The 17,745-nt window shown below is 47.7% G+C and overlaps 1 protein-coding gene across 1 annotated transcript in view; it reads right to left on the bottom strand.

Annotated features, from left to right (window-relative positions):
• Positions 1-8,954: 8,954 nt before the first annotated feature.
• mnd (L-type amino acid transporter minidiscs) overlaps positions 8,955-17,745 on the bottom strand; it is a 35,530-nt gene continuing 26,739 nt past the window's right edge. The window contains exons 5-10 of the mRNA XM_037232941.1: positions 17,520-17,564; positions 17,076-17,199; positions 15,724-15,924; positions 13,703-13,852; positions 11,277-11,454; positions 8,955-10,736 (exon numbers count right to left, since the gene is read on the bottom strand). Of these exons, the coding sequence (XP_037088836.1) occupies positions 10,672-10,736; positions 11,277-11,454; positions 13,703-13,852; positions 15,724-15,924; positions 17,076-17,199; positions 17,520-17,564 (763 nt within the window). The 3' untranslated portion in view covers positions 8,955-10,671. The remainder of the gene's footprint in view (positions 10,737-11,276; positions 11,455-13,702; positions 13,853-15,723; positions 15,925-17,075; positions 17,200-17,519; positions 17,565-17,745) is intronic.

Below are 17,745 nucleotides of genomic sequence, written 5' to 3'. Positions count from 1 at the left end.
AATGCTCTGATCATTTCTTAATTTGTAATGAATATTTCAAGAAACACATACAAATATTTATGACAGTTTTTTATCACCTCAACGTACAGGTTTGCTGGATTATCTTTTAGGCAAGTGGAAAAATCGCCAACGAAGGTAGACTTGCAACCACCCAACTGGAAATTGCCGAAGGCTATTACTGCGAAACGGCGCAACTGAGAGATTTGAAAATATCGCAGGCGACTTCTGCGCTGATAGAAGCCCCTGTCAAACAAGTTAATAAAAATCCGAGTGGTGAGGGTTTATCGATGATGGTGATGAGGGTATTAGAGTGCCGATTTATCGTGGAATTCCCCCCCCCCCCCCCCCACCTCTCCACCTGTCGGAGCGTTGGAGAATGATGCGATTTGTATGCATCGACCACTGTCGTATTCTCCCTGAAACGGCACACTTGCGAAACAACTCACAAGGTGCTTGGTTGTCTGAATCTGACAAAAAATGAGCCCAACGAACCATGCAACCACAACGCGAGTGAGATGTGCCCTGAATTCCACCACCTGATTGTCATCACAAACGACTGGCACGTGGACTAACTGAGCATCCAGTCTGCAGGCCGCGACCGCAGACTGCCGTCTCGTCGTCCGACGGCGAGTTAGCGCCGGAGCCGAGGCCAGCCGGGCGTCCTCGCGGCTCGTTAGGCGCGCCCCAGCTGCGGCGAGACCGCACAGCTGCTCGCAATCGTCGCGAGGTGCCGACCGCGTTGTCGTCTCGGCAGTCGTTCTCCACCAGACCTACATCCCTCGTCGCAGCACGGGGCGAGGCAGAATGACGGTTGTTTCCCCATTTTGATAAGCTTGTTAGGTAGTTGTTGAAATCGCGTTATGAATGCTCGCGCCCATACGTCAGCGCAGAGGGCGACCAGGTTCTGTCGATGGCGAACGCAGCACAGAGCGTCGTCAAACTGCCACGTGGAGTCAGTTGGATGACAGAAGGTTACCGTTCAAGGGACTGGACCTTCCAATGGTACTTGTCCAGCTGCTTACGGGTCGGAACCGGACAGAGATTTAGAAGATCCAGGTTGCCTTAGACCCTATAAATCATCATCAGATGGGGGAGAGAAGTGACAGTGGTTTTGGCAAACCACGGGTGTGTGTCCTCATCCCGGGTATAAAACGGGTTTGTGTTTTCAGTCTGAGGATAAAACGGATATGCGTTTTCACCATGGTGCATGCGCTCGAGCGCATACCACCGGGCTAAACGACTGATGTAAGGTCTCGGCAACTAGAGAAAATGAAACTGTTGTGAGTTTAGACTTGCTACGCTCACAAGAACTTATCTGAAATATGTCAGGGTAAAAGTTAAACCAATTATTGAGCGAACGCCGTTCATATTGTCAGAACTCGATATCTCAAGCCGTGCTCAGGGTCACCAGTCAACAAGGTCAGGCGACAAGTGGCATTTTAGAAACCAAAACACGTGATACAGAGATCGCTTTGAATCTTTGCGAACGCTACCGTTAAAAAATGTCCAAATATTCAATCATTCAAGCTACCGCAGCCTAACAGCCGATACATCATGCACGGAACTATGCTGAAGGCTACACGAAACACGGGCGGCTGATCCAAAAGGCTACGATGACACATGCTGACTGTAAAGATAGAACATTTCATACCTGGGGCGCAAAGCATCACGGACATTGCTCGAACAGCCCTTCAGTCTCTTGCGGCCAACACTTAATACACTGCGGCTAGCTACGGGCCGCCCGAAACACAGCTGGCGCAACCGAAAGGTTTCGTTGACCCGTTCCGAGCATAACAAACTTACCAGCAGGTATCAGTGTTCATTACAACGGGCGAGGGACTAGTTCTTGAAATGCATTATCTACATAACGTGGCTCAAGCCAGGTCCCACGAAGACGATTGTGTGACAAATATTGCGAACGTGCGATCAGGGCGAGTGTTAATGCATGTCATAATGCGCCTGGTCGTCCACCAGAAATGCGGCATTTTAGACGAGCCCTGGCTGATATTGGCCGGCATAAAAACACACACAGTGTATTGGGATGGGGCGATCGCGCATGCTACTGTACGCCCTCAGCCTGTTTTCAGTGGCCCTGCACTCAGTGTCTCCTCACTATAAGTTGTTTCGTTGGGTGCCGATGTCAGTGTTTCCGGTTTCGACCCGTAAAGAGCTGGACAGATACCACTGGAAGGTCCAGTCTTTTCAACGACAACCTTCTGTCGTCCAATTGACTCCATGTAGCAGTGTGACGACGCTCTGTGCCGTGTTCTGCTCCGTGCTCTGTGCGTGGAGTTGAAGTCCAGTCAGCAAGGCTGACCATTTTGAAACTTACGTTATGTTAGTCGTTTAAAGTAATGTTTTATATATCTATTACAATATTTCTGCTGCGTTGTTTTCACTGTAGCAGCACGGCAGAAAAATATAGTTAATCTGAGAGGGGAAATAATTTCGTTTACATTGGCTTACCGCCTATTATTCGCTGCATTTCTTTGCATGATGGCATCCTCGTGATGACTATAAATTGACGCTATGGCGTGCAGCAATAAATATTTTATCACATGCACGCACAACGTTCGGCTTACGTACAACTTTGACCTTTTCTACCTATATTGTTAACGCCAGACAGCTTAACTGTTTCACATTCCAGTAGCCTTTCTCACAAAGAGTTGTTACAAGTAGTTTGTGTTTGTAAGTTGTAATTTAGAATTTGCAAACTACAACTTACAACTGTTTCATAAAACTAGCGCGGGTTGTAGAATTGTAGTTGTAAAACTCTGCGCCGTGTGTAATTTGTCGCCACCGATCACCGGCCTTGCCAAGGACGTATAAGAAGTGCGCCTGACCGGCTTTTTAGCACCCCATACGCCCAACGTTGACGTGACGTCACCGGGGTCTTGACACCGCGAGAGCAGCGCGCAGCCTCGCGCGATGCACATTACGGTCTGGATATTTGCGTTTCCGTTGGTCCCAGATGCATTGCATGCCAGTTTTGCTAGGAAAGGCCACCCTTTCTTCCTTCCGTCCCTAAAAATGTGTTGCGTTATCAAACGAAAGTTCGGTGTAAATTCAGTGAACCTAACCTAAATTACATCGCTCATACGTAGCGGGATGTTGGTGACAATGCATGCAGTCAGGCCCAGGCAGTCGGGCTCGCCGTTTTCGCTGTCCCCGCTCCTTCCAGCGCCGGTTTCTGCGTGACCCATGTGCACGTACCCAGGGTCGCACCCAGCATCCTGGTGGAGCATGAGTGACACAGAGCTTTATGTAAGGCCCCTGGTGAAAGCTCCTAAGTTTTGAGCGGGCCCCAAAGTTTCTTTTTCTTTCGTTTCTGTTTTTATCCACTTATTGCGACAGGCGTGTTCATGAGGGGGCCATGGAATGGACAATGACAACACATACTTGTTTGGTTCTGGCGGCGCCGTCAGTAAAACGCTGGGAGCCACAGAGTACCTATGGTGCGACATTCTGGTGACACGGGCGCCGGGCCTCGTGATCGGTTCGGAGGCCCTCTGAGGGAACGCTGATCTCCTTTATGGCGCCGGCCGTCCTCTGACGGGAGCAGTTAGTGCGACTCGGCGTAAGGGCTTTCAGTGACGCATGATAATTTCTTGCAGGTACAGGGGTCTACTAAATGACACAAGGATCACTTTTAACAAAATCGGGTCCCCGGGCAAAGCGAAACAAGGTCGTTTCTTGGTTATTGGGCCCACTGTCTGATACATAACCATCCCATTGTGTCAATCAATGCGGGCCCTATTATTGCCCGATTTCCCATCTCCCTTTATTGTCGGGGGTCCAAACAATGCAGGAGGCCCGCTGACATTCCAGGTCCCGTCGGCGTCCTTTCCTAGCAAACGGGCACCGCTGCCGACTTGGATTCCCTTGCCGACACAGGATCCCTTGTCAGGCGCTGTAGCCCCATGATAGGACAAAGTGGCTCTTTTTCATCTGTGCTTAGCTAGCCTCCGCGCCCACTTGACATTAGTTCGTACCAACAGCAGGTGTGCAATTGAGATTTCTTAAGAGGGTGGGAGCATACCTCGGCGATAACGCATCATACCAATTTTAATGTTTTAAGAGCGCTGTGGTAAAGATGAAGACGTGGGCAGAATGGAGCGCCCCTTGACTGTGCTCCTCCAAAACAATCAAACATCAGCGACAGCAGGGTTTGAAGACTAAAATATTGTAGGCAGGAGTCGGTTTTTTCCTTTCGTGAGTTTGTGAGGGCCCTCGTTTGACACCCGTCTACCTTATTTGGTTGCCCCTCCCCTTCACAAATGTTTTGACCCCAATTGTACGAAATCTCCGGAAAATATAAATTTCACAGGGATCTTCTTCAGACATGACCTGCGGTTGATGACCGTTCTACTAAAATAAATAACTATTCCGTGCCACCAACTTGAAAACACTACTGTGCTTAAAAATCAAGTGGCCTAAGAGCCGGTAAAAATTATTTAGGGCGGGGTTAGGTTCACAGTTCCTCACAAGGGCGTAATGTCGCTGAATAATTTGTTTGGGAGTGCGGAAAATGGCTCACCATATCACAAAATATGTATTTCACCTGGGTCCTGGGCTTATCCCTAATCACTTAGAAAAGGTAACGCCCCCGCTTGCAGTAAAGAAGCACAAACCGAGCCAGTACGACTCTGCTTGATACTTCTAATCAAAGTTTGAAGGACTATTAATTGCCTTGCCTCCAATCACTTTGAATGCTGCATCTACCCTACGCTTCCGCTACGCCACGGTAATGGAGACAGCAGCGGCGGGGACCAATGACACAGGGCACCAGTGACGTCATTGCCCTGTGCTGAGTCACACGGGATTCCACCAATAGGAAATTCAATGATGCCCCCCCCCCCCTCTGTTTCACCCGCCAGCTGACACTGCCCACGTCGGACGAGCGCAGAAAAAAAACAAATGATGCCATGGATCATCATAAATACCGCGGTTTGTAAACAGAAACAAGATAAATGTATTGAAAGTGTCAAGGAACGGAACATTAGGTTCCCCAATACCAGCACTCAAGTGCATTTGTCATTGTATTCATCGTGCGTCCTACAGTTTTAAGCAGAAGTAAACACATAATATTGGCACTGTTATGGCAACCAGCGAAGCAGTGATTCAGTGAACCAGTATAATACTAGTGGTCTGTTACCATGATAGACACCTATATTCTACTCGCATACATGGGATTCATGCATCGTTCACAACCGGCGATAGCTGTCCCTGTTCGGCGTTAAGGTGGGTGTCGTCGCATGTCCGCAGTTTGATAGGACGAGTATACCTGCTTTCGCTTGCATGAGGAGAAACTACACCTAAAATTGAGACATTTCATAATCTATTAGTACAGCCATTTCATCCTGACAGTGACTTAGATGCCAGTAGACCTACTCACAGAAAATGATCACCTTGGTACCCTTACCTCCCCCCCCCGCAGCCCATCAACGCGCGAGCACAGGACGACGCAGGATTTCGATCGGATCGGTGCGGCTACCAAGGTCACTTACAGTGATGGATAATAGCGCAAAGGAATAAGTTTGCAGCACGCTTGGCTGCACGGGCCATGCGCGGCGTTAGAGATCAATAAATCCATCACCACCATCGCTGGGTTGCTTCCTCTGAGCGTTGTGTTCTGCGAGCTTGTTTGTCCTTCCACTTCCTCTGAGTACTTGTTTATTTTGCCCGGGGGGATTCTTGCAAGCCTCCTTCCTCTGCGAGCTTTGCGTCCGCAATCCATTTTCGCTACTGGCATTGCCTTAAGCTTACGATCACCTATTCTACAACGGGGTAGGCCATCGTTGATTTGTAGTTGTAATTTGCACTTTCAATCTTACAAATGCACCGGGGCTAGAAAAGCAGCTGGCCTTTATGAAACATGCCAAGGTATGGTTATAGACATTCCCGAGAGATTTGTCAATTTTTGTGTGTGGTTTTGTTGGTTTGTAATTTGTAGTTGTTATTTATAGGTTTCTGCTTTGAGAAACACATTTTTCCAACTACACATACAACTTTACAAACTACAATACAAATGTACAAAAAAACTGCATTTGTGAGAAAGGCTACCGGTTGGTTCTCGATCAACATGGCCAGGGACTTCATAGCACAAGGCTACTGTTTACTCTGTGTAACCAGATTCTAGTAGAAGCGTGGGGAGTTATTAACTAAGCCAAAATTGAACACGTTCTGTTGCAAAATCGGCTACCAAGCACGACTTAACGTCACCTAAGCGAACATCTAGTGGCGTCAGCGGCCGGATCTGGGCCGGCCCGCCAGTGGGGGCTAGACGCGGCCAGTCATGCTTGGACGGGCTGATGTCTCTGCAACCACCGATCGTACCGCCAACGGGCGGCGCAAACCTTCAAAGCGTCAGTGGTTATCAGAACGAAGATCTCGCTCACCCCGAGTTTGACTCTGCCTTTCTTTTAACGCGCGCTCGGGTGGGTGTTCATTTGAGCCCCCAAGGTTTCAATGTTATGGTTTCCGAACGGCGCGATGTAGCCTCGCCAAAGTGTGCATAGCTGTAGACAGTCGAATAACGTATCGTTTGGTACATAATATTTAGATGTAATTTTAAAGTCGCTGACCTACGGCAAGTCAAAGTCAGTCCATGGATCCAACGAAATCAATTCCAAGGGAATCATTCAATTGGGTGCAACAGCGAAGTGTTACACGAAGCTATACATATCTGAGATAATTTATTGAGCAACACAACCATTGAATGGACAATTTCCATTGACCTTGGGTCAGGTACGAAAGTCAGGCCAGGGTCAACACCGACATGCTTTATTACTCTAAGGCTTGCTGGATGCGGTAGCTGCTCATTTAGAACGTATTGATAACAGAAACCGCATTATTCACATTCCATGCACTTTTAAAGATCAGAATAGGTCACTGACCTAAAATGACCCAGATCAACGTTTTGTTTTTAGGAACATACTGCCTAGCGCAATCTTTGTGCTTTTTTCAAACGTAAAGCTCAAAGCAGTCTGGTATGAATTTGGTCGCTATGACCTTTGAAAGGTTAAACAAGGTCACTGACGTTGAACAATCATGCAACATCTAGCTTAGAACAGGTTTCTAGGTTCTGGGGGCACTCTGAAGACCAACCCGAAGTTTAACATTGTTTGACCTTATTTGACCCGAGGGTCATGACCTAGTTATTTCACACTTTGACATAAGTGATTTGACGCACCGGCCAAAACACTCTGCGATTGTGGTGTCTCTAGCTGTCTTGGTTCTTGAGATCTCAGGGGGTTCAAATCGACCCTCACCCGACGGCAAACGGTATTCAACCGGCCACCCGCGCGCGTGTTAAGACCGGTTTCGTTCTAATGGCATCAGTCGCTTTAGGCGATATGACACTTCTCGTCATTTCATTGTGAATTTGACTCCTATGTTCAGTTAGATGTCAGATGTTCGCATGATATTGTGCATACTATGCACCTTGGTTTTAGGTGTACCATGTCTGCCATGGATTATGTCCCCATGGCCCTTGTAAGAAAAATCAAGCTATGAATACCATTTAATTATATTGTGTGTGTCTCCATGTAACATGATTTTTAGAACTCAAGTGCTAGTAAAAATGCACATTTTTTGTTGGCATTTCTAAGTGGCAAAAGCTCGCCGAGTCTAGCCCACAACCTTGTGAAAACCCCCGGGTTCTGGACCTTGTGATCCGCCTCCACTTTTGGGTCACGAGGACCTAGTGTCATTTTGCTAAGTGTCTGGCTTAACACGAATTCGGCGCATCGAATCCCTGTGCACAGAGCCCCCGTGTGAGGCTGGTGTGGGCACCAGCCCATCCGTTTCCTTACCACTCGGCAGACGGTGGAGACAAAAACGTAGAGCTCTCGCCATCTGTCGTGATGAGACGGGTTCGATATTTGTCGGTGGAAGGACCCAAAAGTCGTTTTATGGCCTGGACCACCTCATAGAACACCATGCTGTACCTGAACCTGGCTAGTGAATCGCGATCCTCAGCTACTTAGAGGCGCCGATGCCGGAAACAATGTGCGGATGAATATTATGTTTCATCACAGCCACCTTCTCACAAGACAGTTTTGTTCAAATTGCGGCTCCTTCTTTGTTTTAACCGCTTAATGGTTGCCTACTGTACTGTCACGCGATATATAAATACCACCCCAGGTCTACCTGCATCGCGAAATATACAATGACGATAATTACCAGTGACATTTACTCAACTGCTCTACTGGAGCAGATTTGTCCTGTGTGCATGCACCAGGGTTGTCGATTTGTATTCTCCCCAGAGGTCATGCTTTTCCATGTTCGACTTGCCATTTCAACTAACCCCAGCGTCATTTCTTTCTGATGGTTTCAGACTTCCGAAATTCTTGCGATCCCGAAGACATTTTGCTGAGAAGTTCATGATATACACAATGTTTGTCCGTTCTATCAATGCTTACTGTATTATGTTACCGCGTCGCTGAATGAATGCAGTGCCACGGCTGCTGCACACACGCTGCGATCATGAAAGAACACTGCACCATACACACGCTGTCTCTTCACATTTGTGGAAAATGTCCACAAGCACTTCCACCAATACACACTGTATCTAACTAAGAAACATCAGACACTTAAAGGGTATACAATGACCTTTCACCAAAGAGCGTAGAAAAACGACCCCGTAAATAGGTTTCTTTGTATGATGAGCTCCCCATAGATTACATGACTGTGATGCCCTCCCAAAAGCCTCATCGATTTTACACACTGTATCTAAATCAGAAACATCAGACACCTAAAGGATATACAATGACCTTCCACCAAAGAGCGTAGAAAAACGTCTCCGTAAAGTGCTTTCTTTGTATGCTGAGCTTTCCATAGGTGATATGACTGTAATGCTTTCCCGAAAATCTTATCGGCGTTACAAAATATTACTCCTGGTTTCAAGCACAATAATGCAATAGCCCGTCATCTCTCAAAGAAGACCGCCGCCGTGAAAGGGTACAATATATTTCGGAAATCATAAGCTGCAAAACAAATGGAGACATATTCTCTTCATTACTGATCGTTAGGACACACATGTAAGGCCGCTGGGTGATCCTGCCTGTCAATGAGTCACAGAACTCAGTTCCTGCGTTGTGTGCCAAGATCGTTGTGCGAAGGGTAATTGCGCATCGACCAGCGTTCGCCGGTACGCCTCCACTATGTGTCCATGCCTCGATCTCAAACTTATGTTGCGCGTGCTAAAAGCAAAATTGCTTATACATCCCATTCACGTGTTGTTATGGTGAGAAAAAATCGCACGCCTCGTTTTTGTCCCTTTGGTGATAAAGCAGATAAAGACGACATTAGGCCGCATGCAACCTGAGGACTTGGATATACCTGCGGATGGTTTAGTCTGACAGTGGGATATTTTGGCCTAAAATGTCCCATCATCGCCAAAGAACTTATTCTGTTTGATCTAGAATATGAGTGCAGTGCGTTTGTGACCAAGCACCAGAGTACCCGCGTTAAAACGTTACCTAGCTCCTCTAACGAAGTTGCGATCCCATGAAAAATATACAATGGAGTTGAATATGCAATGAAGGTGGTACATGAATAACGCCATCTATCCTATTCAATGCCTTTTTTGTCTAAGATATGGTCTATGCGAGAATGATACCAAAGACGCTTTACAGGACATGGGTGCAGCCACGCCTCTGAAATTGGGGAGGCAAATGATGATCGGTAATCGTGAAATTGAAATACAGTGGACAGCCATGCCTGATATTTTACGGTAATGGGCTAACGATTAAAGGTGCATTGCGCCGAAAATTGGGATGGCATTCGCTTTAGGAAAAAATTGAGAGCATGTTTCCCCGCCCCTGGTGGTAACAACCAGGCTGCAGGATCTTAAAGGACGAAGTGCATACATCAAATGGGAATGTCTTGAAGGTACGAATGATGCATCATGGCTGATGGCTGTTTTCAAATCAAACATTGTTACTGTCAGCAGAGAAAATATGGTGCATACTCTGAAATTGCACCACAGTCATGCCGGAAGAAACACAAACCTTCAAAAAACTAAACATCTCTGTGCTTTTATGGCTGTTCAAAGCCATATTTGGAAATATGCAGCGCCCATCTCAATTTTTAGCCCGCGACGTCGGCATTTCGTACAAACCGAAGGCTTTCAAAGTGTGTGAAAACAACTGGACCGAAGGTGTCACGCAAATATATAAGAATATTTGCTACCACTTTTGACTGAATCGAAAATACACTTCGTCTGCGCGCTCTGTTATATCAAATCTCATTCACCATTCAGTGCACTCAGCGCTGACGCACGCACCAACACCCAACGCACGCAACACCCAACACCCAACACCAACACCTAACGACAGCATATGTCATGTTGGTCACGACAAACCTGTCATGACTTTTCCCCAACAAGGATCACACAGCTTCATCAGTTTCGCAGCTCACATTACGACCACTAGACACGTGCCATACTGACTCACTCTGCCCCCGATGTGTTCACCACGACATTGTTTCTGGTTGTCGGCCAGCAAAATTGATGGCTCGCCGCTCAGCGCTCTGCCAGCCCAGTCTGGTGAGCTCGTTAGTTACGTTCACAGCGCGCAGCTCTGGCACACTCCGCTGGTTGCACATGACGTCATTTTCTTATTGTAAGACGTAGCCTGAGACAACGCAAGCTACAGCTGTTTTCCGACGTCAGTCCATTTTCGAGGTGTCAATCACGCCGTTTGACAGTTTCTGGATTGCGTTGTTCACGGATTCTGAAAGGAGAAGCATGTGAAATGAAACTCTGTTGTATGGGGCATAACCTACGGGATCCTGCCGCTGTTGCTCTGCTTTCCGAATATGAAACATTTATACTTGAGCCATGACCTGGTCAGTTGCTAAGTAATATTCCAAGTAGTTTTCTTTCCACATATTGCAAGTTTCGGATGCGAAATCAGCATGTGAAGGTTGCATAGCTGTTCATCACTGCTGGCTTCGGATGGCATGATTATCTACGGCACAAGTGCGATGCGCTGACATTGCCTTAAGTCAATGAACGAGTGTATTCCATTAAGCGGGACTTTTCGTCGTGAACAAACCGCACAATTCACCTGATGACAAAACAAGCACATATAGATTTAAGTATATATTACGGCACCGTAAGCCGATTTCGGTCCAAATGACCCCGCGTCCCCGCCTGCCTCGCGCCCGGCGCACGTTTGTCCCACGCCCAGCCCACGTCTGTCCGCATCCGGTCCACCTATGTCCCACGCCCGATATCTGTCCCGCATCTGCCACGCGTCCGCTCCACTCACGCATGAGGGCGTCGAAGCAGGACACGTTGCGCCGCCAGAGAACGCACACGAGGTAGACGGGCACTCCCGAGAGGATGATGCCGCACGCCACGCCCACCTCCACCGGCGTCATGTAGATGGGGAACGTCACCAGGAACACGCACACCAGCAGAAACAGGATCGGCAGTACGATGTTAACCTGCGGACAGCCGGCGGTGGGAATGTGATCGCCAGTGGGAGGCTCCTCCGGCGCCGGCCAGCGGTGGCCAAGCACACTCGACCCGGCGACACGCCCGCGCGGTCGGGCGGGACGGGGGCGGGCGAGAGATCTGATTACGCCTGGGAGGGGTGGCAGCCGGTATGAGCACGGAGGTCACCCGACAGACGGGCTCACTCGACAACCTCACATGGGGACACAGCATTTGGGCGGTTCCGTACCAGACGACGCGCGCCAGCCCTATCAAGCATAAACACCAACGGAAACGTGACCGCATGAGCATAAACATCTGTCGCTCCTGAAAACCGGCGTCATTTACCCTTACGAAATGACCTAAGAAAATAAAGTGTTGTCTGCTGTTGTGTATGGTTTGCGTCTCTCTCATCTGTCATGCGTCTGATAAGCGGTGATGATGGACAAGAGCAATGCAATTGAATGAGCACAGACGGTCAGGTCTTCCCTGGCGATGCCCGTCAGCTATCCTATCTTTACTCGAGTTGTAGATGAAGGGTGATAGAAGATGTATCCATCTGGCTTCAACTGAAGACAGAGTCGTGAAACAGATACTAAGCGATAGCCTTTATCCATAGAATCCGGCGATATCCACTATGGCCTCTTCAGATCAGCCTTTGACCTTCCCGGACACGCTTACCCATGCGCTTGAGAGCTTTAATTCCAAAATTAGCTTATTTTTTAAAAGAACGCCACGTTTCAATCTTAAACATGCGAACGTGTTCTGAATCGAAATGAGCCCAGCCATGACGAAAGACCAAGGCAAGGTCAAAGGCGTTCATCATAAATCGCTGATTTCAGGTGACCTAGTAAATGTCAACCACCCATCAAAATGAACCTTTAAAACCTTTTTTGGTATTTAAGGATTAAAGTGACTTGTTTGCCCGTAAACAAACTAGCACTGAAAGGTGATATGTCTAAAAGTACCATTTACTGCCGAAGAGCGCTAAGAGCCGAAGTTTGGCAAACATGGTTTTGAAAGCCCTCGGAAGCTACATCAAGGGTCAGCGACCTAGCATGGCTACGAACCAAATTGCTTTGTAAAACGCACACAGTGAGCTCATTATCAGCTACGCTAAATGTCGCCGTGCTCTTGCTTATCGCTCTTCCCTGAGACTACAAAAGCCGCTTGGGATTTCCACCTATCAATAAATACGGCGATGGTTCAGTGATGAATAATGCTATTGATGCGAATTGACGGACGCTTACGGACCGAAACACCACTTTCCTGGATCTCACACTCAAAAACTCATATTTACCATTTGAACGGTACATTTTCAAAGAACCCACCGTCAGATGCTTCAATAAAAAAGGAAAGAAGTCTACTTAATATTCACATAAATACAAGAAATGCGATATATGCCTACGGAACACCGCTTTATTTGAGCTTCATATTTTTCGGCAACTGTGTTCGATAGCATTGTGGATTGTAATCAGAAGTATAGTGATGCGCTTCTAGTATATGCTATGTGTCTTCTATGATTACACTGAGACAAAGGTTGGAATTTCTACTTTATGGTCTTCGTTTATCCTTAGTATGACATTTTTCGTTTTCCAAATATGTTTTAATAATTGGGAAATCCCGTAATCCCAATATATGTTTTGGTTTTGCCACATGCGGCAAGCTACATGTGCCGTGCATTTTGTCATCACACTGGCTTTGTGTGATGGCTAATAAGATTTTATCCGTTCCGAACGCACGATTATATGTATTGTAATCGAGCAGATCCCCGAGGACTAAGGCCCCGGCCCGTTATAGCAATGCCATCTCGTTACAAGCACAAAAGCCTGGCCGCTATGCATATTAACGATATAACGACATAACGAGGCAACGTAACGATAGATACAAGTTGGTATCAACATAGTTGAAGTTTGATGAGCTGTAAAATGAGCATCGCTTAGTGTCCATAGTATTCCAATTACCCGAAACTTGCAAAATGACCAAGTGGCCGACGCGCTCAATACCATTCGTCATCAATCATACCTGGCAATCGCCAGCAAACAACTGTATTTTACATGCAATCAACAGTCCTCACGTTTCAATTTGCACACACCCGCATGCCCAATGAACTGCTTTCCTCCGTGAATAGCACAAGGCACTGCAGTGCGTTTCTATATCGGCACCTTATGACTGACGTGTGTCATAGGTGCAGGACAAATGCGACGGTGGATCGCTAAGTCTCATCCCAGGAGGCAACCCATCCGCAGACAGTCTGACCTTGATTGGCCTTGGCGCATCAGGCATTTTCCAGCGCAGGTAGAGAAGGCCGGCCGTCGACAGCATGATGAACAGGCTCTCCACAAAGCTGATGTAGTTGATGAGGGCGTACACGTCCGATGTCGCCAGCATGCACAGCGTTATGAAGCACTGGAGGCACACGTTGACGCGCGTTGTTAGGTTTATGACCTGAGTTGGCACAGGTACACCGTCACGAGGCCCGATAGCAGTAATGGGATCACGAGTATGGGTTTGGGTTCCGATGTTCCGATTTTTGTCATGGAAGCTGAAGGACAGCCTAGAATACTTGACACAAGCCAGAAAGATCCTGAGCTCCTGGTATCCAACATTTTGAGTCGACCGTTGCCTTGGCTGACGGTCACTGACCTTTGTACCGGTTAATCGATGGAATCAACGTTTGATATTACCGACATGAAAAATCTAGCCAATGTTTGATTTATAACATCAGTTAAATAGTCTCTCCTGGTATATTGAAGGTCAACCTTTACCCGCTTTAGAATCATAAACGCATACAGCTTCGAAAACACGTAGTATAGCAAGGGAAGACTTGACTTTCGAAAGTAATTTCCTCCTTTGGTAGTGACTTGATGTTCTCACAATTACATATTTCAACACCATGAAGCGCAGTTCTACAAATCTGTGCGTTTTAAATCGTTAGGTAGTAGTATACTAACTGTTTCATTGGACGGGGATTCCCTGCAACATTGCAGCATTACCACGATTGCATGTCCCTTTTTTGATTAATATGGAAATGGAACGGCCCAAAAATAATGGTTGGGAAAATGTAAAGAACGTGATCAGCGTGAAAAACGTGGACAACGTGAACAAAGAACGATGTGAACGTGAACACGGATACATATTTGGATAACCTAAGCGTCGCAGCGATCTGAAATGAACAATCTCCAACGAAGATGAATTTAACATTTGTATTTGCTTACAAGTGTGCCGATATTAGCAGACGATCACTGGCATACGCGGAAGTCGTGCATCAGTTCGCTATGAGAAAATTTCAGGATAACTGTCATGTTTCCAAACAGCTGGAGATGAGGGAAGTTTTAAAATAATAGGTGCGTCAGCATCTGACCGGACAGCCACCAAAGCCTCCTTTGAAATCGGTCTCGAATATTCAAGACGCTGTGAGCTAAGCCAAGAAATATTTGGCCACTGCAGTTGCCCTGGCGCGAGGGATTGTTTATTAACACCAATATAAAAGAAGTACTACTTGTGTGCTTTTTCAATGCTTCGGTAATAATTGTCCGGAACGTAAATCGTTGCAAATTCATCGATCGCTTCACTTGAAATTGTCAATCCTGACCCAGCTCATGACTGGCCTATTTTTTAAGTAGTTCTTTTCGTGAATTAGGCGCAAAGTTTAAATTAATGGACCTCTGCCGGTTACATTAGCACGAACGGTAAGATGGTCAGCCTCTTGGTCAAATCTCCTGGTATTGGTTACCGACTGCGTTTGACTGCATCATTGTAGTTATTTTGGCATTATCCAGTTGATAACACGTCAGGCTCTCGCGTCTATCATGACCCGACCCTTCCCGTGGCACGCAGTGGTCCTACGTGTATCTACGAATGTCTTCGAAAACCTTTTCCATGCACACGTAGCGCGGTTGAAACGGCGAAGGAGAATGTTGCCGTTGCTGTTTCTCCTGATTTTTTTTTAGAAAATTGCGAAGTTCATATTGTAACAATTCAAAAGGCATCGGTTTAAATGAACACCACACGCGAAACAGAAGTAAAACTCGCTCTCAGTTAGCTGATGTGAACTATGCCACGAATTCTAGAGTCGTATCGTTGCTCATCGGTGCATCACATTTCAGCCAAAGGGCCGCGCCAGCATCACAGCCAATGGATCACGAAGCCATGCAACATTCAGTTTAAGGCCTATCAAATCTGGAACAACTCCGTAACCAGTCGATCAGTTATTGAATTGAACCCCTGGTCAGCAGTGTACCTTGCGCCATGCAGCCTGTCCACAAACTACAAGTTACCAAGAAGACGAGAGATGGCACTGGCGTCAGACGTTTGACGTTGATCATGGCTAGCGCGTGCGGCAGGCAGCCTTCGCGAGCTCCAACGAAGAACAGCCGAGACGATGCGAAGATGCCGCCGTTGAGGCCACCGAAGGTGGAGCACGCCACGAAGAACGGCATCAGCCAGCTTGCTGCTCCAAGCATACGGTTTCCGAACGTCTAAAAAGCAGCACAATGTCACAGTTCGTCTAACATGGCACCGGCGACCTGAAATCAGAAAGAAGTGGCAAAATCTAAAAAAAGTAAACAATTATCTCTACAAAGGTGTAGCAAAGGTAGGTGAACAGTTGACTTATTTCATCTAAATGGAAGTCTGTCTGATTCATTAACTCCATCCTTTAATGCTTTGCTTGCATTGCATAATGCATTGCTTCATTCATTGTCGGTTTCGGCTTGCTTCGCATTTTACCCTAATTTCACGAAAGTTTATTTCCGTCAGGCAACTCAACTGTTCCGCCTCATCACTATGCAGCGTGCAGTAATCATGACGACCAGCACTCAGAGGCTACCTTAGTTTTCAGCCGGGTCACGGTTCCCCGGGACGCCTCTCAGCATCCCAGAGGCTACCCCAGTTTCCAACCGGGTCACAGGTGGCTCGGGACACCTCCCAGCTCACATGCAGCTCCGGCAGTTGCCTCAGCGAGGGCCGCGCCCCACCGCGACAAGGTGGAGCGCGGCGCGTCACCCGGCTCTGGCGGCCGGAGAATAGCCACCGCCCAGGGGAAGGGGCCACTGGTGGTCTATTTGGCGTGGGCGTGGCGATTAATTGGGAGTCAAAATGGAGCGAAGGGATTGAAGCCGTCTTCAGGGAAAGGTGGCTGATAAAGGCTGAAGGGGAGCCATGCCTCTGAAGGCAGTGGCCTTGGGTGTACCAAGGGAATAACCAAGCGCCGTATCAAGATGCGGTGGAGCACGGGACGTTCGTGCTTTGGGAACCGTAGCGTTGTGTGTCGATTCCATCAGGTGATGCGTCTTGATGCAACTGCGTTTTCTACTCAATCTCAGATGAGACAAACATTATAAAAGCTAAGCTGCCTCTAACCAGATGCTGCGCTGAGCTACCAGTAACCGCAGCCAAAACGGTTGAGATTCGACGTACACCGCATATTCCGAGGCTACTTCGACATCAATCCGCATATTTTCAACGCGTGTAACTACCAGGTAACTGACCCTGTACGCCCCCTCACCCGCCAACTTCGCACACACGCTGTCTTCCCGCGAACAGGACTGTGCTGGTGGCGCCCTCCCTCCCTTCCCCCCTCCTCACGGCGCTGCGGTAGCGGCGGAGCCTGCGCCCAAGCTGGACTCACCACGGCCACGGCGTTCGAGGCCAGCACCTCGTGTGGGGAGAGCACAGCGAAGTACGCCACGTTGGCCAGCAGGTACACGATGGTAACCAGCGGCAGCGAAATGTAGATGGCGCGCGGCAGGTTTCTGAAACCCGACGCCAGGTGGCAGGGTTGGGGCAACGCACACAACACGGGTCTAGTCGGGACTAGCTGCTAAGGATTGCACCCGCACACATTGCTTATTGGAAGGCAACGAGAGGCTCAACGCTCGCCCACCGGAATAACCAGTCAGCTGATGATGAAGACGAGCCGGCCCGGTTTCCAGCTGAATTATGGATGCCTTGAAAGAAGAGTGCGCTGATGCATGCAGGCTCGGAATCGTTGATACATTGGCATTTTATCACCAGGCTGCATTCTACATGTGTGAGCACTCAGCCTATATTCTAAAGAGTCACGTATAGTTACCTAAACGGATCCTGGAGCTCTTCCACGACGAAGTTTAGGTAGTTCCTGCAAAGGGATAAAGAGCCAAGTAAAATTTATACCTGCGTGTCGTCATGCCTGCACAATTGCAATTTTACAACCAAAAGGGGCCCACAAATAATCATGAAATAGGTTAACATAACAGGTCATTGAATTGAAAAAGTACGCTCCATATGTCACACAATCGTTCTATGTCACCAACGTGCAT

The sequence above is a fragment of the Pollicipes pollicipes genome, unplaced genomic scaffold (genome assembly GCF_011947565.3).
Source record: "Pollicipes pollicipes isolate AB1234 unplaced genomic scaffold, Ppol_2.1 Scaffold_7231;HRSCAF=8579_pilon_pilon_pilon, whole genome shotgun sequence".
In the NCBI taxonomy this organism is placed as follows: domain Eukaryota; kingdom Metazoa; phylum Arthropoda; class Thecostraca; order Pollicipedomorpha; family Pollicipedidae; genus Pollicipes; species Pollicipes pollicipes.
This window is presented reverse-complemented; position numbering and strand designations above follow the sequence as displayed.